At 42.1% G+C, this 17,061-nt stretch overlaps 1 protein-coding gene across 4 annotated transcripts in view; it reads right to left on the reverse strand.

Annotated features, from left to right (window-relative positions):
* Positions 1–16,842, reverse strand: part of IL18R1 (interleukin 18 receptor 1) — a 38,428-nt gene extending 21,586 nt beyond the window's left edge. For 2 of the 4 annotated variants that reach the window (XM_086327792.1, XM_086327789.1), the window contains exons 1-5: positions 14,867–16,842; positions 7,952–8,037; positions 5,875–6,118; positions 3,814–3,979; positions 2,283–2,430 (exon numbers count right to left, since the gene is read on the reverse strand). In XM_086327792.1, coding sequence (XP_086183918.1) covers positions 2,283–2,430; positions 3,814–3,979; positions 5,875–6,118; positions 7,952–8,009 — 616 coding nt within the window. In that variant the 5' untranslated portion in view covers positions 8,010–8,037; positions 14,867–16,842. The other 2 variants (XM_086327791.1, XM_086327790.1) reach the window with 2 other exon arrangements.
* Between the last annotated feature and the right edge of the window lie 219 nt (positions 16,843–17,061).

Here is a 17,061-nt window from a genome sequence, read left to right on the forward strand (position 1 = left end):
GCTCAAACAGCCTCCAGCATGTCTTCTACCTCTGGACTCTTTCTGAACCCTTAGAAACTCACAGATGACTCTAATTTCATATTCCATGGGGCTTCTATGTGGCTTATCATCTTGATACAGAGCAGTATCCAGGGGGGCTCCTGGGCACAAAAGCCTTTCTGTGTCCCCCATTTATTGAATACAGGAAATTGGCTTCATTCAGCCTCCAGGACCTTCCCTGAGTTTCCAGGATGCAGCGACAAGGGAGGAACAGTCAAGAAAGAATAGTGCAGCCTTGGGGCAGCATCCTGGTTCCCCCTCAAGGGGTACATAGAACAGTATCTTTGAGCTGTTTTGCAAACACTGAAACCCCCGCCAGGTGGGAGAACTTAGCAGTGATAAATAGAATACTTTCTGCCATATCAGTTAACAAAGGATGTCACAGTCATCAGTTGTTGTTCCGTTGCTCAGCCAGGTCCAACTCTTTGCAACCCCACGGACTGCAGCGCATCAGGCTTCCCTGTCCTTCACTATCTCCTAACTCTTTGCAACCCCATGGATTGCAGTGCATCAGGCTTCCCTGTCCTTCACTATCTCCTGGAGTTTGCTCAAACTCATGACCATTGAGTCTGTCATGCTATCCAACCATCCCATCCTCATCAGAGATTGCAGCCCTCCAATGTGAGTTAGGGTTTCCCAGATGGTGTTAGTGGTAAAGAATCCATGGGCTAATGCAGGAGTTGCAAAAGACACAGATTCAATTCCTAGATCAAGAAGATTTCCTGAAGGAGGAAATGGCAACCCACTCCAGGTTCAATCCCTGGGTTGAGAAGAACCCCTGAATTAGGAAACAGCAACCCACTCCCATATTCTTGCCTGGGAGATCCCATGGACTGAAGAGCCTGGTAGGCTACAGTCCATGGGGTTGCACAGAGTCAGACACAACTAAGCAAATGAGCACAGCACTAATGTGAGCTTCTGAGCCCTGAGGGAACTCGGGAAGTAGCATACCTGCCATCTCACAGTCATCAGGCTACAGCCACTCCCCAGGGTGAGCCCTTAGGAAACGCCAGATGTGAAAACACAGGATACTGGCCCCAGATGGCTGAAGTGAAGTGAAGTGAAAGTTGCTCAGTTGTGTCCCACTCTTTGCAACCCCATGGACTATGCAGTCCATTGAATTCTCCAGGCCAGAATACTGGAGGGGGTAGCCTTTCCCTTCTCCAAGGGATCTTCCCAACCCAGGGATCAAACCCAGGTCTCCTGCATTGCAGATTCTTTACCAGCTGAGCCATCACGGAAGCAAAGGTGCATAGCAAAGGAATGACTTCAAGGAGCCACGGTTCTTATATCTTCCCATACACAGAAAAGCACTAAATTCCTTAACTTGTGATACCTAGTTTTCTTTAATTAACGATGCTCTTGAGGTTCAGATTACCTACCCTTTGTTGCAAAACTTCTAACCCGGCTCCCCGTTCACCTCCTTGGAGCAGTGCTCTCAGGGTTACTTGAGATGCTGCCTTCTGGGCTTCACAACTCTCAACTTTGAGGTTGTGAATATTTTTTAGGTTGACAATGAATGGTGTGCTGCCCACAAGAATGTAGGCCCCAGACTGGTTACAACCAGGTTGATCATGCTGATGCTCACTTACCTCCCCACCAACCAATCAGAAGAATGTCCTCAAGCTGACCATGCCCTCTTTGAATCATGACTCTGACTCCTCACTACCCCTTCCAGGTGGAGACACACAATCCTGAGGGCATTAGCCCACTGTGGCCCCCTTTGCCTGGCAAAGTAATAAAGCTATTTCTTTCTACTTCACCTAAAATTCTGTCTCCAAGATTTAATTTAGTGTCAGGGTCCAGAGTTCAGATTTGGCTTTAACCTCTCATGACTATATATAATCAAATTCCTGAAAACAGTGCATTATTCACTTAATTTCATATTTCCCTGCTTTTCTTACCTCCTAATACTCAGTTTATTGAATATAGATGCTCAATAAGCAATATTGAGTAAAAGCAGATGCTTAAGAAAAGATTCCACAATGTACTGAAATAGCAAATGGAAGAACATCAGAGGTTCACTTATAACAACTTTCATTACCCACCCTCACTCCATCCCTGCAAAATTATCCAGAGTGGAAGATGATGCCAAAATGATTTTGACCCTTATATGTGAATTAGTGATGTGGTCACAAGTCCAACTAAGTTGCCTCTGCCTTCCTGTATGACTTTAGAAGAAAGAAAATAGTCCATTTTACTAAGACATATTTGTTTCTTCCTGATTCTAAAATTTATCTTACCTCCAACTATTGTAATATTGAAGGTTTTGGTGACGTTGAATAGCTTTCCATTATGATGTAGGAAAAACACACAGGTATAATATCCCTGATCTTTAAACTCTGCATTCTTTAAAAATGGGTTTTGATTGTTCTCCATCTTTTCACAGTTCTGTTTTAGAAAAAGCAAGTTAAAATACCTTGAGTAAAAATGGTATCCTATGACAAGAATTTAAAATGTTAAGTTAAAGATCTTTAGAGAAAGAGGGAAAGAGAATGAAAACTAGCAATTTCTGAACAAATGTCTCAGTGATTTGGTACTGCCTCTACTGGAACAATGAAATATACTCCCATTAGTGAATTGGACCCTGAAACAAAAAAGATAAACTAGTGGAATTAGAATGAGGTCTGTAGTTTAGTTAATAATATTGTTCAGTTCAGTTCAGTTCAGTTGCTCAGTCATGTCCAACTCTTTGCAACCCCATGAACCAGCACACCAGGCCTCCCTGTCCATCACCAACTCCCGGAGTCTACCTAAACCCACATCCATTGAGTTGGTGATGCCATCCAACCATCTCATCCTCTGTTGTCCCCTTTTCCTCCCACCCTCAATCTTTCTCAGCATCAGGGTCTTTTCAAATGAGTTAGCTCTTCGCATCAGGTGGCCAAACTACTAGAGTTTCAGCTTCAACATCAGTCCTTCCAATGAACACCCAGGCCTGATCTCCTTTAGGATGGACTGGTTGTATATCCTTGAAGTCCAAGGGACTCTCAAGAGTCTTCTCCAACACCACAGGTCAAAAGCATATTGTATCAGTGCTAATTTCCTGCTCATGACTGTTGTATTATATGGTTATGTATGTATATTGTTAACAAGGATAAGATGAATAAAGGGTATATGTGAACAATAAAAAAAGAAAAAGAAAGAAATATAATCCTATTTCTGGTATTATAGCATTATTAATATTCTCTGGGAAATAGAGTATGGGGATATTGTAAATGCTTTCATCATTTGCTTTTCATCTCTCTCTTATATACACAAAGAGAGGGAGGAAATGGAGGAAGAGGAGAGAGAGAGAGGGAAAAAAAAAAAAAACCACTACCACAAAAATATCCCTGTTTGGGTCAAAACTTTCCACACAACTATTTCTTAATGCTTTTAGCCTAATTCCATGTATTCAGGACTACCCATCCTAGGGGTGGTAGTGGAGTGGGGAGCAGAATTACTCAGAGAATCATGTTCCTCGCACACCACCCAGCCCGCTGAAGTCCCTTATCAGAAGACAGTGGACTGATTAGAAAGGCATAAAGAGGGCTTCATTGGTGATCCAGGGTTAAGAATCTGACTGCCAATATGGATTCAACGTGTGTACTGAACACCTAACCTGGAGCATCCTACGTGGATGTAGGAGCTCAGACAAGTCAGCTGAGCTGTGCAGACCCACAGCTTGTATGTTACACATTATGAGACCAGAATGCTGCACAGCCATCAGACCCTCCTTTTGGAATTTTGTCTTTTCTACTGTCTTCAGTTAAAATATTTTAAAGGCACTACCTTATATAATACTGTTCTATTGGCCAGTTGTTGATAATAATTGTGTTCACAGGGTATCTGCAAAGATTTCTTAACTTCCACAGCTTTACTCATTACCAGTTTCTCAGTAAAACAGCTGTGTGGGCTTCTTGGGATGACATTTAATTTCCAGTCATGAGTATCATTTCTAGAAAATAAAGGTTAGAGATATTTTATCATTAGGACAAAGACTTTTCAAATACCACTTTTCAGTAACCAATCCAATGAAAAAATGTTTCCTTATTTTTGTAAAATGAGACTCATTCATGGATGCCCAAGTCCTGTTCTTCTACCCCAACTGTGAGTTATATAGTCTACCTTAGTGTGGAAAGACCCAGCTGTAAACCCACTTCTGGAATCAACCCTGTTAAAAGGTCACATAACATTCACAGGTTAATAAGAGATTCTGAATTTCTTCCCGACTCCTGGGAGTTCCTATATGTAACAAACCCCAGTGACCTCACTCTGCAAAACCACAGGAGTGCAATTAAGGTTTCACTGCGATGTCTCACTCTGCTCTCAAGGGCTCTGATGATAAATCAGGACTCACTCCAGAGGTGCTCGTGAAAGAATCTACTGTGTGCAGCAGTGCTCCATCACCATGCACCTGGCGCTGAGCTATTTTCTACAGGTCAGTCTCAAATCTCTATAAAAATCCACACATGGAACTTCCCTCATGGCCAAGTAGTTACAAATTCACATTGCAATGCAGGGGACATGGGTTCAACCCCTAGTCTGGGAAGATTCCACATGCTATGGGGTACCTAAGCCCCACATGCCACAACTACTGAAGCTCTCATGCCCTAGAGCCCATTCTCTGCAACAAGAGAAGCCAATGCAATGAGAAGCCTGCTCACTGCAACTAGAGGAAGTGCAGACCCAGTGCAACCAAAAACAAAAATTAATTAATTTAAAAGAAAACCATACATATATCATGTATATATACGTGTATATATATTATGTATATACATAAGTACATACACATATATCATGTATACATAAGTACATACACAACATCACAGAGGTACCAGATTAACACTACATCATCCATGTTCTCACTAACGGTTCATCACATAGACGATTTCTTGTCCCAGTTACTCCTTCCCCATCTCACCAAATAAAGTATAAAGAGAACTAAGTTCAGTAATAATCACTGACACGTTCAGTGAGTGGCCGTCATTTCATAGAATTCAGGATTCTTGACTACAGGTATCCTGGAAGACTCTATCTAGGCTTAGTCCTGAGAAGGCTGTGCCAAGTCCATTGGATGCTCCACTCTCACTGCCCTGGGAGGTAGGTTTGTGATTGTCTGACACACACATCTTTCACCAGCACTGCCACGTGGCTCTCAATCAACTCCTGAAAACTGGACTAGGGTGTGTGTGTTTGTCACTCAGTCACACCTGACTCTTTGCAACCCCAGGGACTGTAGCCCACCAAGCTCTTCTGTCCATGGTGCTTCCCAGGCAAGAATACTAGAGTGGGTTGTCATACCCTTCTCCAGGGGATCTTCCCAACCCAGGGATCAAATCTGTGTCTCTTGTGTCTCCTGCACTGGCAAACGGATCCTTTACCACCGAGCCACCAAAGAATTATGGCCACCAGGACTAGAGAGTATCTACACCAATTCCAGCCCATCTCCCCAGTCTGAGGTCATCACCCCGGAATCTGTTCTGCTTCACTTCATGCTTAGAAACATCATGAAGCCTGCACCACTTGATTCTTTTGACTGGTGACTTTGGGCAACAGGAGCAGCTGCATTAAAAAATGAATTTCATTGAAGCCTCACTTATCTTTGGCAAGGGTCACCTAAAAGTAAGTCACACTGAGGCAATCCCCTTTCATTAACATTACTAAGAAAATAAACACAGGGCAGTATTTAATTCAGTTTTTCAACAATGACATATTACTTCACATTGTAGGAAGAAGAGGAAGAAGAAAACATATGGATAATCAGACTTCTCCAATTATTATTTATTTGATTTGCCAAACCAAGTCCAAGAGTTCTGTGAAATATACTTCCGCAATGAAAAGTGTACTCACCCCATTTGGAAGGAGTAAGATCCACTGTCACTCAACTCCACCGGCCAGAACTCCAAAACATAATCACGCAAAAGAATTCTGGGTGAACTGCGCAAGCTCAGGTCAACAGGTCCATGTGATTCATTTTTGTACCATTTTATGGTGGTTGTTTTTTTCCCATGCTCGGGTGAAGATGAGCAATATTTCAGATAGAAAGGTTCCCCTTCGACTGCGGTAATGTGAAGACGTGAGGTACAAGTTTCTTCTAAAGATTAGCAAGGTAAAAGGGGAAAAAAAAAGCCAGAATGACAAACGTAAGTTTTCTTCAGATGAAGAAGCTGGATTGGTAAGAACGTCCTGAGAAAACTCGATGTCTCATTTCTGTGGGTTCTTATTTTAGGGTCAACCTTTCCAACACTAAGAAACGGGAGGTCAATCTCTCTAACAGTAAGGCACTTGCAGAAGGTAAATGAAGACAAAATTTCCAACAGCGTCTCCCAAACAGGAAGATACTGGAACTTAACCTACAGAAGCTGGAAGACAACTAAATGCATGTAGTCTCTTAAAAGAAAATGTTACACACGACAGTCACCAAGGTCACAGTGTTGCCACACTTATCCTGAAACATCCCACTTGAGGCATCACCATAGGGAAAAAAAAAGAAACCTAGAAACCTCAGAGTTTCCCCTTTAAATCATCAGAAGTCTCACGGGTCTTGTTCTCAACCAGTCTAACCATTCCCCGGGCAAGGGAGAGGATGGTTAAAAGTATGCTTATGTGTGTGTAAATCCATTACTTCTCTAGGTTATCATGTGGGTAATCAATAATTGACTCATATAATTCATACTGATGATTAATTCATATTGACTTACTCAAATCTGGGTCACTTCTCCTTTCTGAGATCTCTCTCTCCTTCCCTCTTTCTCAACTAATCCAGACATTATGGCTTTAGGGATTTATTGGATCCTTTGGGTCATCCTGAGTCACCTCTCCCCTCCTTCTTCACTTCCAATAGTTCAAAGTAGGCAGGAATGGACTTTTTCCCTATCCTATCTTCTGGAAGCTCCCTTTGACTGCATTTTGAACATGAGAACCTGTACATTGAACCAAGCAGTTCTCTGGGGGGATACAAAGTGCGTGCTTTCTCTATAGCCAGGGTTTATTTTTCAAAGCAACTGTCTGGTTTTAATTCAGTGTTGTTAACCACAGGGTAGAGAGGAAGTGGCTCCAATGGCAGAAGCATGCTTTGAAAACATGGCTGTCAAAACGACCTCGAAGCACAGCACCTAATGAACATGAATCTTGCTTCTGGTGGTTGTCACAAAACCTTTAACTTACAGCTCAGGACTTCAACTTAGAAGGTGTGATACATGTGTGAATGAGGGTGTTAGTTTTCACTGGCACCTAAAAGGATGGTAGGTCAGTAAGAGCTTGATATACGTTCCAGTTTGAGAGATATAACCTACATATGCGTGCTTGCTAAGTAGCTTCAGCCGTGTCTGCCTCTTGTGACCCTATGAAACGTAGCCCGTCAAACTCCAGTGTCCCTGGGACTTCCCAGGCAAGACTTCTGGAGTGGGCAGCCATTCCCTCCTCCAGGGAATCTTCCCCACCCAGGGATCAAACCCAGGTCTTTCGCTTGGCAGGCAGATTCTTTACTGTTGAGCCACCAGGGAAACCCCAGGGAGCCATGATATAACCTCCCTTTGGGACGGAAATCACATGTGAAAAACTTTGTAAAAATCAGTGACAAGGATGGTTGTGATCTCTTTGGTTTCAAATAACATGAAGTCAATTTCAGACAAATGTATTTCAGAATAAAAGTTTTCACTTCCTGCTCTCTACATAAACTCACAGGGTTGAATCTTTCCTTTATCAGTAACCTCACATGAGTTTTTACTTGATTCCATTCCTATGAATCTCTCATTTTCTATGCCAGGGATACCAAAGGGTTGGTAATTTTCTAAAGTAAAATTTTAAAACACAATTTTTAATAGTTCAACATCTTTAGGAACCACCTCCACATAAATAAGTAAAACGTTGATATTCCCTCTAGAACACCAATGAAGCAAGCTTGTGCTTGATTATAATTACTCACCTGAGGTGCTTATAAACATAAGTACCCAAACTGTCAGGGGTATTTCTCTACAATGCATGTTTAGGATTCTGCTTCAAATGGCTTCTCTGGAAAACAGAATAAAACAGATTCAGCCAAGACTTTCAAACAAAAGCATACCTGTTTCATGAAGGAGGTTTTCAAAGTCTTCTGGCATACAGGCTAAAAAATTAGCTCAACAAATGTTTATATCCCTTCATACAGTCACCAGTGTTCCTTAGAACTTTCAGCCATGCAGAATTAATAAAATTTCAAGGCAATTCAGGGGGAATACCTAAAAATGCAAATTTCTAAGACGGCCTGCTGTATTTTAGGTCTGGTCCACTAAATCTGACCTCGAAGGTCAAAGGTGAGGACAACAGAATTTCCAGAAAATCCACTACCCTGTAAATGAACAGTCTGCCTGTGTGGAAGTGTGAGTGTGTGTGCACTGAAGCTTCCCTCCCACTACACCAAAATATTCATCACCATCTTCATATGAGTTGAATTATTAAATATTGACCTTTTTCTTTTCAGAACTAAATTTTTCACAAATTGCTGCTGCTGCTAAGTTACTTCAATCGTGTCCGACTCTGTGTGACCCCATAGACAGCAGCCCACCAGGCTCTCCCGTCTCGGGAATTCTCCAGGCAAGAACACTGGAGTGGGTTGCTATTTCCTTCTCCAATGCATGAAAGTGAAAAGTGAAAGTGAAGTTGATCAGTCGTGTCTGACTCTTAGTGACCCCATGGACTGCAGCCTACCAGGCTCCTCCGTCCATGGGGTTTTCCAGGCAAGAGTACTGGAGTAGGGTGCCATTGCCTTCTCTGTTTCACAAATTAGGAGCTACATTTATCTTGCTCATCACTGTATGACTAAAGTCAATGCCTTCCACATAGTAAGCACTCATTAATACTTGTTAAAAAGGAAGAGGTGTGTCTTTACTCACACAACCATAGAAAAACTCCCAAATTTCAAAGTTTTATACAATCCAGATGCCTAAGCTAAATGGACTCAATGAATTCAAATCTGTGTTGAATTTTGATACTAATCCAACCCATCTTTTGTTTGACTAATTATAATACAAATTGAGAGAGAATACAAAAATGGGTGCATTGGGGTTCATAGATCAAGACTGAATATCTCATAAACAAACCCATGTTCCTTATATAACACATACCTGTAAAGGAAGTGAAACACGGTGGAAAGAGTTTGGAGTTTGGGACATACAAAACTGGGTTGGCATTCCTGCTTGAGTCTTCACAGGCTGTGCAACCTTGAGCAAGTCACTTAGAAGTCACAAGGCTTATTTGCTCATTACCAAAATAGTGTTGATAAGAAGGCCTATCTCCAAAAAGTACTGAGTGATTAAATGAGCAAATTTTTATGCAGGATTCCTACAGGTGTGGTAGTCTCTCTACCCCAAATAATTCTTTCACTAATCACCACTCAGTTCAGTTCAGTTTAGTCACTCAGTCGCTCAGCCCTGTTTTTTCGACCCCATGAACCACAGCACACCAGGCCTCCCTGTCCATCACCAACTCCCGGAATCCACCCAAACCCATGTCCATGGAGTCGGTGATGCCATCCAACCATCTCATCCTCTGTCACCCGCTTCTCCTTCCACCTTCAGTCTTTCCCAGCATCAGGGTCTTTTCAAATGAGTCAGTTCTTCACATCAGGTGGCCAAAGTATTGGAGTTTCAGCTTCAGCATCAGTCCTCCAATGAATATTCAGGACTGACTTCCTTTAGGATGGACTGGTTGGATCTCCTTGCAGTCCAAGGGACTCTGAAGAGTCTTCTCCAACACCACAGTTCAAAAGCATCAATTCTTCAGCGCTCAGCTTTCTTTATAGTCCAACTCTCACATCCATACATGACTACTGGAAAAACCATAGCCTTGACTAGACGGACCTTTGCTGGCAAAGTAATGTCTCTGCTTTTTAATGTGCTGTCTTGGTTGGTCATAACTTTTCTTCTAAGGATTAAGCATCTTTTAATTTCACGGCTACAGTCACCATCTGCAGTGATTTTGGAGCCCAAAAAAATAAAGTCTGTCACTGTTTCCCCAACTATTTGCCATGAAATGATGGGACCAAATGCCATGATCTTCGTTTTCTGAATGTTGAGTTTTAAGCCAACTTTTTCACTCTCCTCTTTCACTTTCATCAAGATGCTCTTAGAATATTGTTAATGCCGGAATCCTCAATGAAGTTTAATGGCTAACCTGCCAAACCATTCACATTAAGCCTTAGGAATAACATCACCAAGCCTTTGATGTAATTTCTGAGAGAGAATACTCAATAATGTAAATACAAAGGAATATAGTATGAGTGGAAAGTACCAACTGATCATAACCAAATTAGAATACATCTATGGTTTGAAATCAATCCCTCGACCACACACAGATACAATTTTATTATTAACACTATCCTCTTATCTCAGGTAGAATGAAAAGCTTCATTTCCTCTGGTTGAGGTCAACACAGCCTTGTAAAGGACACTGCTGGGGTTTTTTTTGTTTTATTTTTAAAATTTTCAAGGTCTGCTAAGAGATGAAGTTATTATGAGATTATTCAGCATTCTGATGATTTAACTCTGAGTTTCAATATGCAACATGTGAAGATCCCAGTATACAGATTAGCTGGTATTTGCACTGCTCTCTGTATGTGTATATATAAAATTTTTAATGTACTCATTATGGATTTAAAACATTAAGATATTAAATTATGAAAGTCATTTCCAAAAGAAAAGCTATTCTGATAAATGTCATAGACATCCTGCTACTTATCAATAAGATATATTTAGGAGGATATAAGTATTGCATTTCTTACATGGAAGAAGTTTGGTGAGTATTTTTAGTGTTATGTTTGATGTTGATACCATGGTTTTTTTTTTGCCTTTTCATAATTCTTAAATTTTTCTTTTTATTTCTTTCTTTGAAAAAATTTTTTCTGATTTCTAAAGTAATATATTCCAATTATGGAACATTTATAAAATAAAGATTGAAAAGAAGAAGATAATTTCAATGTGCATCATACTTTAGCATTGGTTCATACTTCTTTCTGTATATTTTCAAATAAAGATTTAAAATCATCTCATATCCTGTAGTTACTACTTAAGGAAATATCCTTTTCCTGTGTCAAAAAATACTCTTTGTTATGAATTTAACTACCACATGATATTCCTTCTTATGGATATTTTATAATTTACAAGATATATTTTACTATAAAATGACTTTATTATTTTACTATAAAGTGATCTATGGCAGCATAGATCAGTTTTTGGGGTACAGCCTCTGGTACCAGACTGGCTGGATTTGAATCCTCATTCTACCCTTTTAAAACAAATAATTTTTATTGGAGTATAGTTCCTTCCCCTGGAGTAAGAAATGGCAACCCACTCCGGTATTCTAGCCTGGAAAATTCCGTGGACTGAAGAGCCTGGCAGGCTACAGTCCATAGGGTCACAGAGAGTGGGACCTGACTGAAGCGACGGCACACACACATAGCTGCTTTACAATGTGTCAGTTTCCACTGTACAGCAAAGGAAAGCAGCTATATGTATACATATATCCCCTGTTTGGTTTTTTAATTTCCTTCCCATTTAGGTCATGACAGAGCAGAGTAGAGTTCCCTGTGGTCTAGAGCAGGTTCTCATTAGTTATCTATTTTTATACAGACAGTTGTACAGAGCGAAGTCAGTCAGAAAGAGAAAAACAAATGTCATATATGAATCCTTATATGTGGATCCTGAAAAAAACTGGTACAGATGATCTTATTTACAAAGCAGAAAGAGAAAGATGTGGAGAACACATGGATACAAATGGGAAAAAGGAGCACGTGGGATGAATCAGGAGATTGGGATTGATCCATATACACTATTGATAGTATGCATAAAATAGATAACTCATTCTACTCTTTAGCAGCTGAATAACATTGGGCTGGTCACTTACCATCTCTGTTCCTCAATCACTTTACCCATAAAAGGGAATAACAATACTACCTCCCAGAAATGTTGTGAAGGTTACATGAGCTACTGCTGCGAAGTGTCTGGTGAGTGATAAATATCACTGAGCTATTATTACCAGTTGGCCAAAAAGTTCATTCAGGTTTTCCTGTAACAGTGTATGAAAACCTAGAAGGAACTTTTTGGCCAACCAAATATTTTTCAGTATTTCTTATTTTTTTCTTGGTGCTACTATATGGCCGGAGAAGGCAATGGCACCCCACTCCAGTACTCTTGCCTGGAAAATCCCATGGATGGAGGAGCCTGGTAGGCTGCAGTCCATGGAGTTGCTAGGAGTTGGACACAATTGAGCGACCTCACTTTCACTTTTCACTTTCACGCATTGGAGAAGGAAATGGCAACCCACTCCAGTGTTCTTGCCTGGAGAATCCCAGGGACGGGGGAGCCTGGTGGGCTGCCATCTATGGGGTCACACGGAGTCGGATGTGCCTGAAGTGACTTAGCATAGCATACTACATGGCAGTATATCTATGAGTCAAAGAATATATTCTAAACATGATAAATGCATACCACCAAACTGTACCCAAAATGTAATAATTCATGCCCCTCACCAGCACAAGACCTGGGCCTCCCTGGTGGTTCAGTGATAAAGAATCTGCCTGCAATGCAGGAGACCTAGATTTGATCCCATGGTCAGGAAGATCCCCTGGAGAAGGGAACGGCAACCCACTCCAGTATTCTTGCCCGGAAAAACAGATGAGCCTGGTGGGCTACAGTCCACGGGGTTACAAATGAGTCGGGCATGACTGAGCGGCTAACACACCAGCACAAAACAATATTCCTCTACTACACCCACATTAGCATTGAGTTCTCCCCTTCTTTAAATCTGATTGGGTATTTAAATTAGTAAAATAGTGGCTTTTACCACTCATGACTTATTACCTCTCTGTGGCTTTTACTTCATGGCTTATTAACTTGCATTTCTATGGATATAAATGAGGCAAAATACCAATCATGTATTTTCAGCTATTTTATATCCATGTCTTCATGCTTTTTTTAATCCAGTTCTTAAATTTTTAAGAAATTTGTTACAAAATTTCAATATGTTGCATAGTTTTCCTTTTCAATCCCTGTTTTGATGTCTTAACGTATGGACAATTTTATATTTATGCATTCAAGTCTATCATTCTTTTGCTTTGTAATTTTTGATTTTTTTTTTTTTTGGTTGAACTATGTGGCACATGGGATCTTATCAATAGTTCCCCAGCCAGGGATCAAACCAGTGCTCCCTCCCAGCCCATCCAAGGCCTTTGCATTGGAAAATGGGGTTCCAGATCCCAGGACAACAGCACCAAAAGGGTGTGGTGTTTCAATAATACACTGAGCTCAGGTACCTGCATCTGAAGGCACAGCCCAGGCACCTATTTGATAACTGTTGTACAGCCGCTGGGGTTCTAAAACCCTGGGAGGCACCTCAGGTAAAGGCAAAGGTTTTGAAATCAGGGAAATGTAGGAGTGAATCTGGGAATCTGTTACTTAGTAGCTGGATGCCCTTGGGTAAACTACCAGACCTCTCTGCACTCGGGCCCCCTCCTTTTAAGAAGCATGCTTTACCACTGTTTACAATAGCCAGGACGTGGAAACAACCTAAACCCGTCCAGTGATGGATGAACGGATAAAGAAGATGTGGTGCTACACGGAACACTGAAAGGAAGTGAAGTCACTCGGTCGTGTCCGACTACTTGCGACCGCATGGACTGTCGCCTACCAGGCTCCTCTGTCCATGGGATTTTCCAAGCAAGAGTACTGGAATGGGTTACATGGAATAGTACTCAGCCACTAAAAGGAATGAAATAGGGTTATTTGTAGAGACATGGATGGACCTAGAGTCTGTCATACAGAATGAAGTAAGTCAGGAAGAGAAAAGCAAGTATCATATATTAACGTATATATGTGCAATCTTGAAAAACAGTTCTGAGGAACCTGTTTCCAAGGCAGGACTACAGACATAGACATAGAGAACTGGCATGTGGACACAGAGGGAGGGAAAGGGAGGATGGGACGAATTGAGATTAGGGTTGACATATATATATATATATATATATATATATATATATATATATACGGTACATGTATATATATGTTATATATATAACATATATATATATGTGTGTTATCATGTATTAAATAGATACCTAGTGGGAACCTGCTGTACAGCACAGGGAGCTCAGCTCAGAGCTCTGTGATGACCTAGAGGGGGAAGGGGCAGAGAGGCTCAAGAGGGAGGGGATATATGTATACATACAGCTGATTCACTTTATTGTACAGCAGAACCAACACAACATCCTAAAGCAATTACACCCACCCCGCCAAAAAAAAAAAAAAAGAATAGGAAGCATACTTCATTTGGCCTGTAGGAGGCTAAATCGAAAACGAAGCATCTAAAAGTTTTCTACACAGCGTCAGACACAAGTAACTGCTTGATAAACGAAAACTCTCACTTCCTTTCCCTGTTCTCACCTTTCTAGAAAAAAAAAATTGGGACGGTTTTAGACTCTAAAATTATACTATCAGGGAAAGTTGATGATGGTGAATCACCAATTATTCATGTAAGTATGCACATATACTTAATATTTAAAATTATACGCATAACATATATAATGGAGTTCCCTGACGGCTCAGCGGTAAAGAATCCACCTGCAATCCAGGAGACACATAAAGGCGACTCTGTTCCATCTGTTCTTGCCTGGAGAATTCCATGGACAGAGGAGCCTGGCGGGGCTACAGTCCATAGGGTCGCAAACAGTCAGACACGACTGAGCGACGAACACTTTCATACATCGTCATATTTAACTGATCTTTCAGAAATGCTGCCCCAGAGGCTGGCCGCCCCTTGGCAGCAGAGGACAGTGGAAGAAGGTGAAGGTGAAAAAGACAGGTCTTTCTTACCTTCAGAAGGGGTCCCGAGGCTAGGGCGGGGGCTTCCTCCACACGGTTCGGTTGGCGGAGGCAGGCGAGAAACAATACCTGCTGCCTTTCTCCCACCGCGAAACAAGAAAGGAACCGCAAGTGCAAACAGAGAAGGTTGGAAAAGAAAAGAAAAGAAAAAGAAAAAAAAAGGAACGGAAAGTATGAAAACAAAGAGTCTGGCAGAACTCAGCTGCGAGTGGGGTGCTCGCTGCTCCTGTGCCGGGGAACGAGTCCTGGGTCTGGGACACTCCCCGTCCGGGTTTGCTCCGGTCAGGATTCTTCGAGTCTGGCTTCTCCTCCGTGGGGGCGCTCCGGGTCCGGGGTTCTCCCAGTTTGGGGATGCTCCTCGGATGGGGGCGCTTAGAGTCCCGGTGTCCCAGGTTCGGCGCGTTCTGGGTCCTGGGTGTCCCGGTCCGCGGCGCACTGGGAGCGGAGTGCGCGCTCCTCGCCGCGCTCGGGGTACAGGCTCCTGTCGCTGGGCGCCCCGCCCTTGGGTTCCGGGGAGCGGCTCGCTGGAGCCGGGAGCCGAGGGGGCTGAGGAGGCTGCGGCGAGGGGCGGCGCGCCTAGGTCCCCGAAGCTGGCTAGCGGCCCCCGGGGCCAGGAGGGGGCGCGCCGGGGCAGCTGCTACGCACCCTGGGCGCAGCGGGCAGCTTGCACCAGAGTCCCGGAGTCAGTCTTTGGACTGAGAGCATTTGCGCTTTAAGAGAAGGGGCTGGGCCGGCAGGCGGCCCCATGGAGGCAGAAGAGCCGTCCTAACCCGGGGGGCCCGGCTTCCCCGAGGCTAACCAAACGTGCGGAGGACTTGGTGTTTCAAGCCCTGGGGTCCTGGCTGGGTCCTAAGGCTTTCTGCTAAGCCTGATGGATGGGCGTTCCCTCTTGGGAAGTAAAAGAGAAGCACAGGGGTGTTAAATTGAAATTTTAAAAGGGTTAGAAGAAAAGGAGGCTAAAGGAGGTGTGTTTGTAAGTTTTTATGGTGTGGTGAGAGAAATGGAACATTTCCTGCCGTATCAGTAAATAAGGATGTCACAGATATCCACGATTTCAGCCCTCCAATGTGAGCCCTAAGGTCACTCTGGAAGGAAAGAATACCTGCCATCTAGCTGTCAGCAGAATGTAGCCGCTCCCTAAGGTGAAGCTTGAGGCACTTCAGGACGTGCAAATACAGGATATGACCCCCAGACAGATGAGATGCACCTCAAAGGAATGATTTCAGTGAGCCCAGACTCTTGAATCTTCCCACACATAGAAATGAGCTAAATTCCTTAACCTGAAGCATCTGGTTTCTTTAATTAACAGTAATCCTTTGATGTTTCCAACTACCTGCCTTTGGTTGCAAAACTCCTAAATAGTCTAGCTCCTCCCATCACTTCCTCACAGCAGTTTCTCAGAACTATCTGAAATGCTATCTCCGGGATGCAGTCCTTATTTTGCCCCCAATACAACTTTAACTCTCAACTCCCACATTGTGCTTTTTTTAAAAAATCAGCAGATGGAACTCAGGATGTATTTTTAGACTGGCCTGTGATTGTATCTTTCAAACAAAAATGAGAAATGAAACCCATAGCAGAGGTTAAAGGGCTTAAAGAGAGTGATTTTCATTCTTTTTATCCAATCAAAGTCATTCATCTAATAAAAGAGAAAAACCATAGGATTTCTCAATAAATGCAATTAAAAAGCAACTGGCAATATTCAATACTGTTTCTTGATTAATAACACTAGGGAAATTGGGAACAGAAGGGACCATTCTTATGAATAGGTGCTGATGAAGAACACCTATAAGAAAGCTACATGTAACTACATAATTAATGGTGAAACGCTTGGCATTTTCCTAAGATGGGGAACAAGATAAAGATGTCAGCTCTCATCTAGGACAAATATTTTGTAATTAGTAAAGAAATAAAAGTAAAAGGCATAAAGATTGGAAAGGAAGAAATAAAACTATTGGTTTTGGCAGAGGGCATAATTTTATGTTGATCACCCTTTGAAATCTACAAGAAAAGCCTGTTGGAAAAAATTAATGAATTTATCAAGATCACAAAACACAAGGTGAATATATAGAAATTGACTGTGTAGTGGGAATTCCTAACAATGTACTTTCACAGCTTTGAGAAATTTCACAGAAATAGCACCTGGAAAAATAGCATATATTAAGAAACTATGGTAATGATTATCT

The sequence above is a fragment of the Bos grunniens genome, chromosome 11 (genome assembly GCF_055505025.1).
Source record: "Bos grunniens cultivar Pamir isolate PY7600 chromosome 11, Bosgru_T2T1.0, whole genome shotgun sequence".
NCBI lineage: Eukaryota > Metazoa > Chordata > Mammalia > Artiodactyla > Bovidae > Bos > Bos grunniens.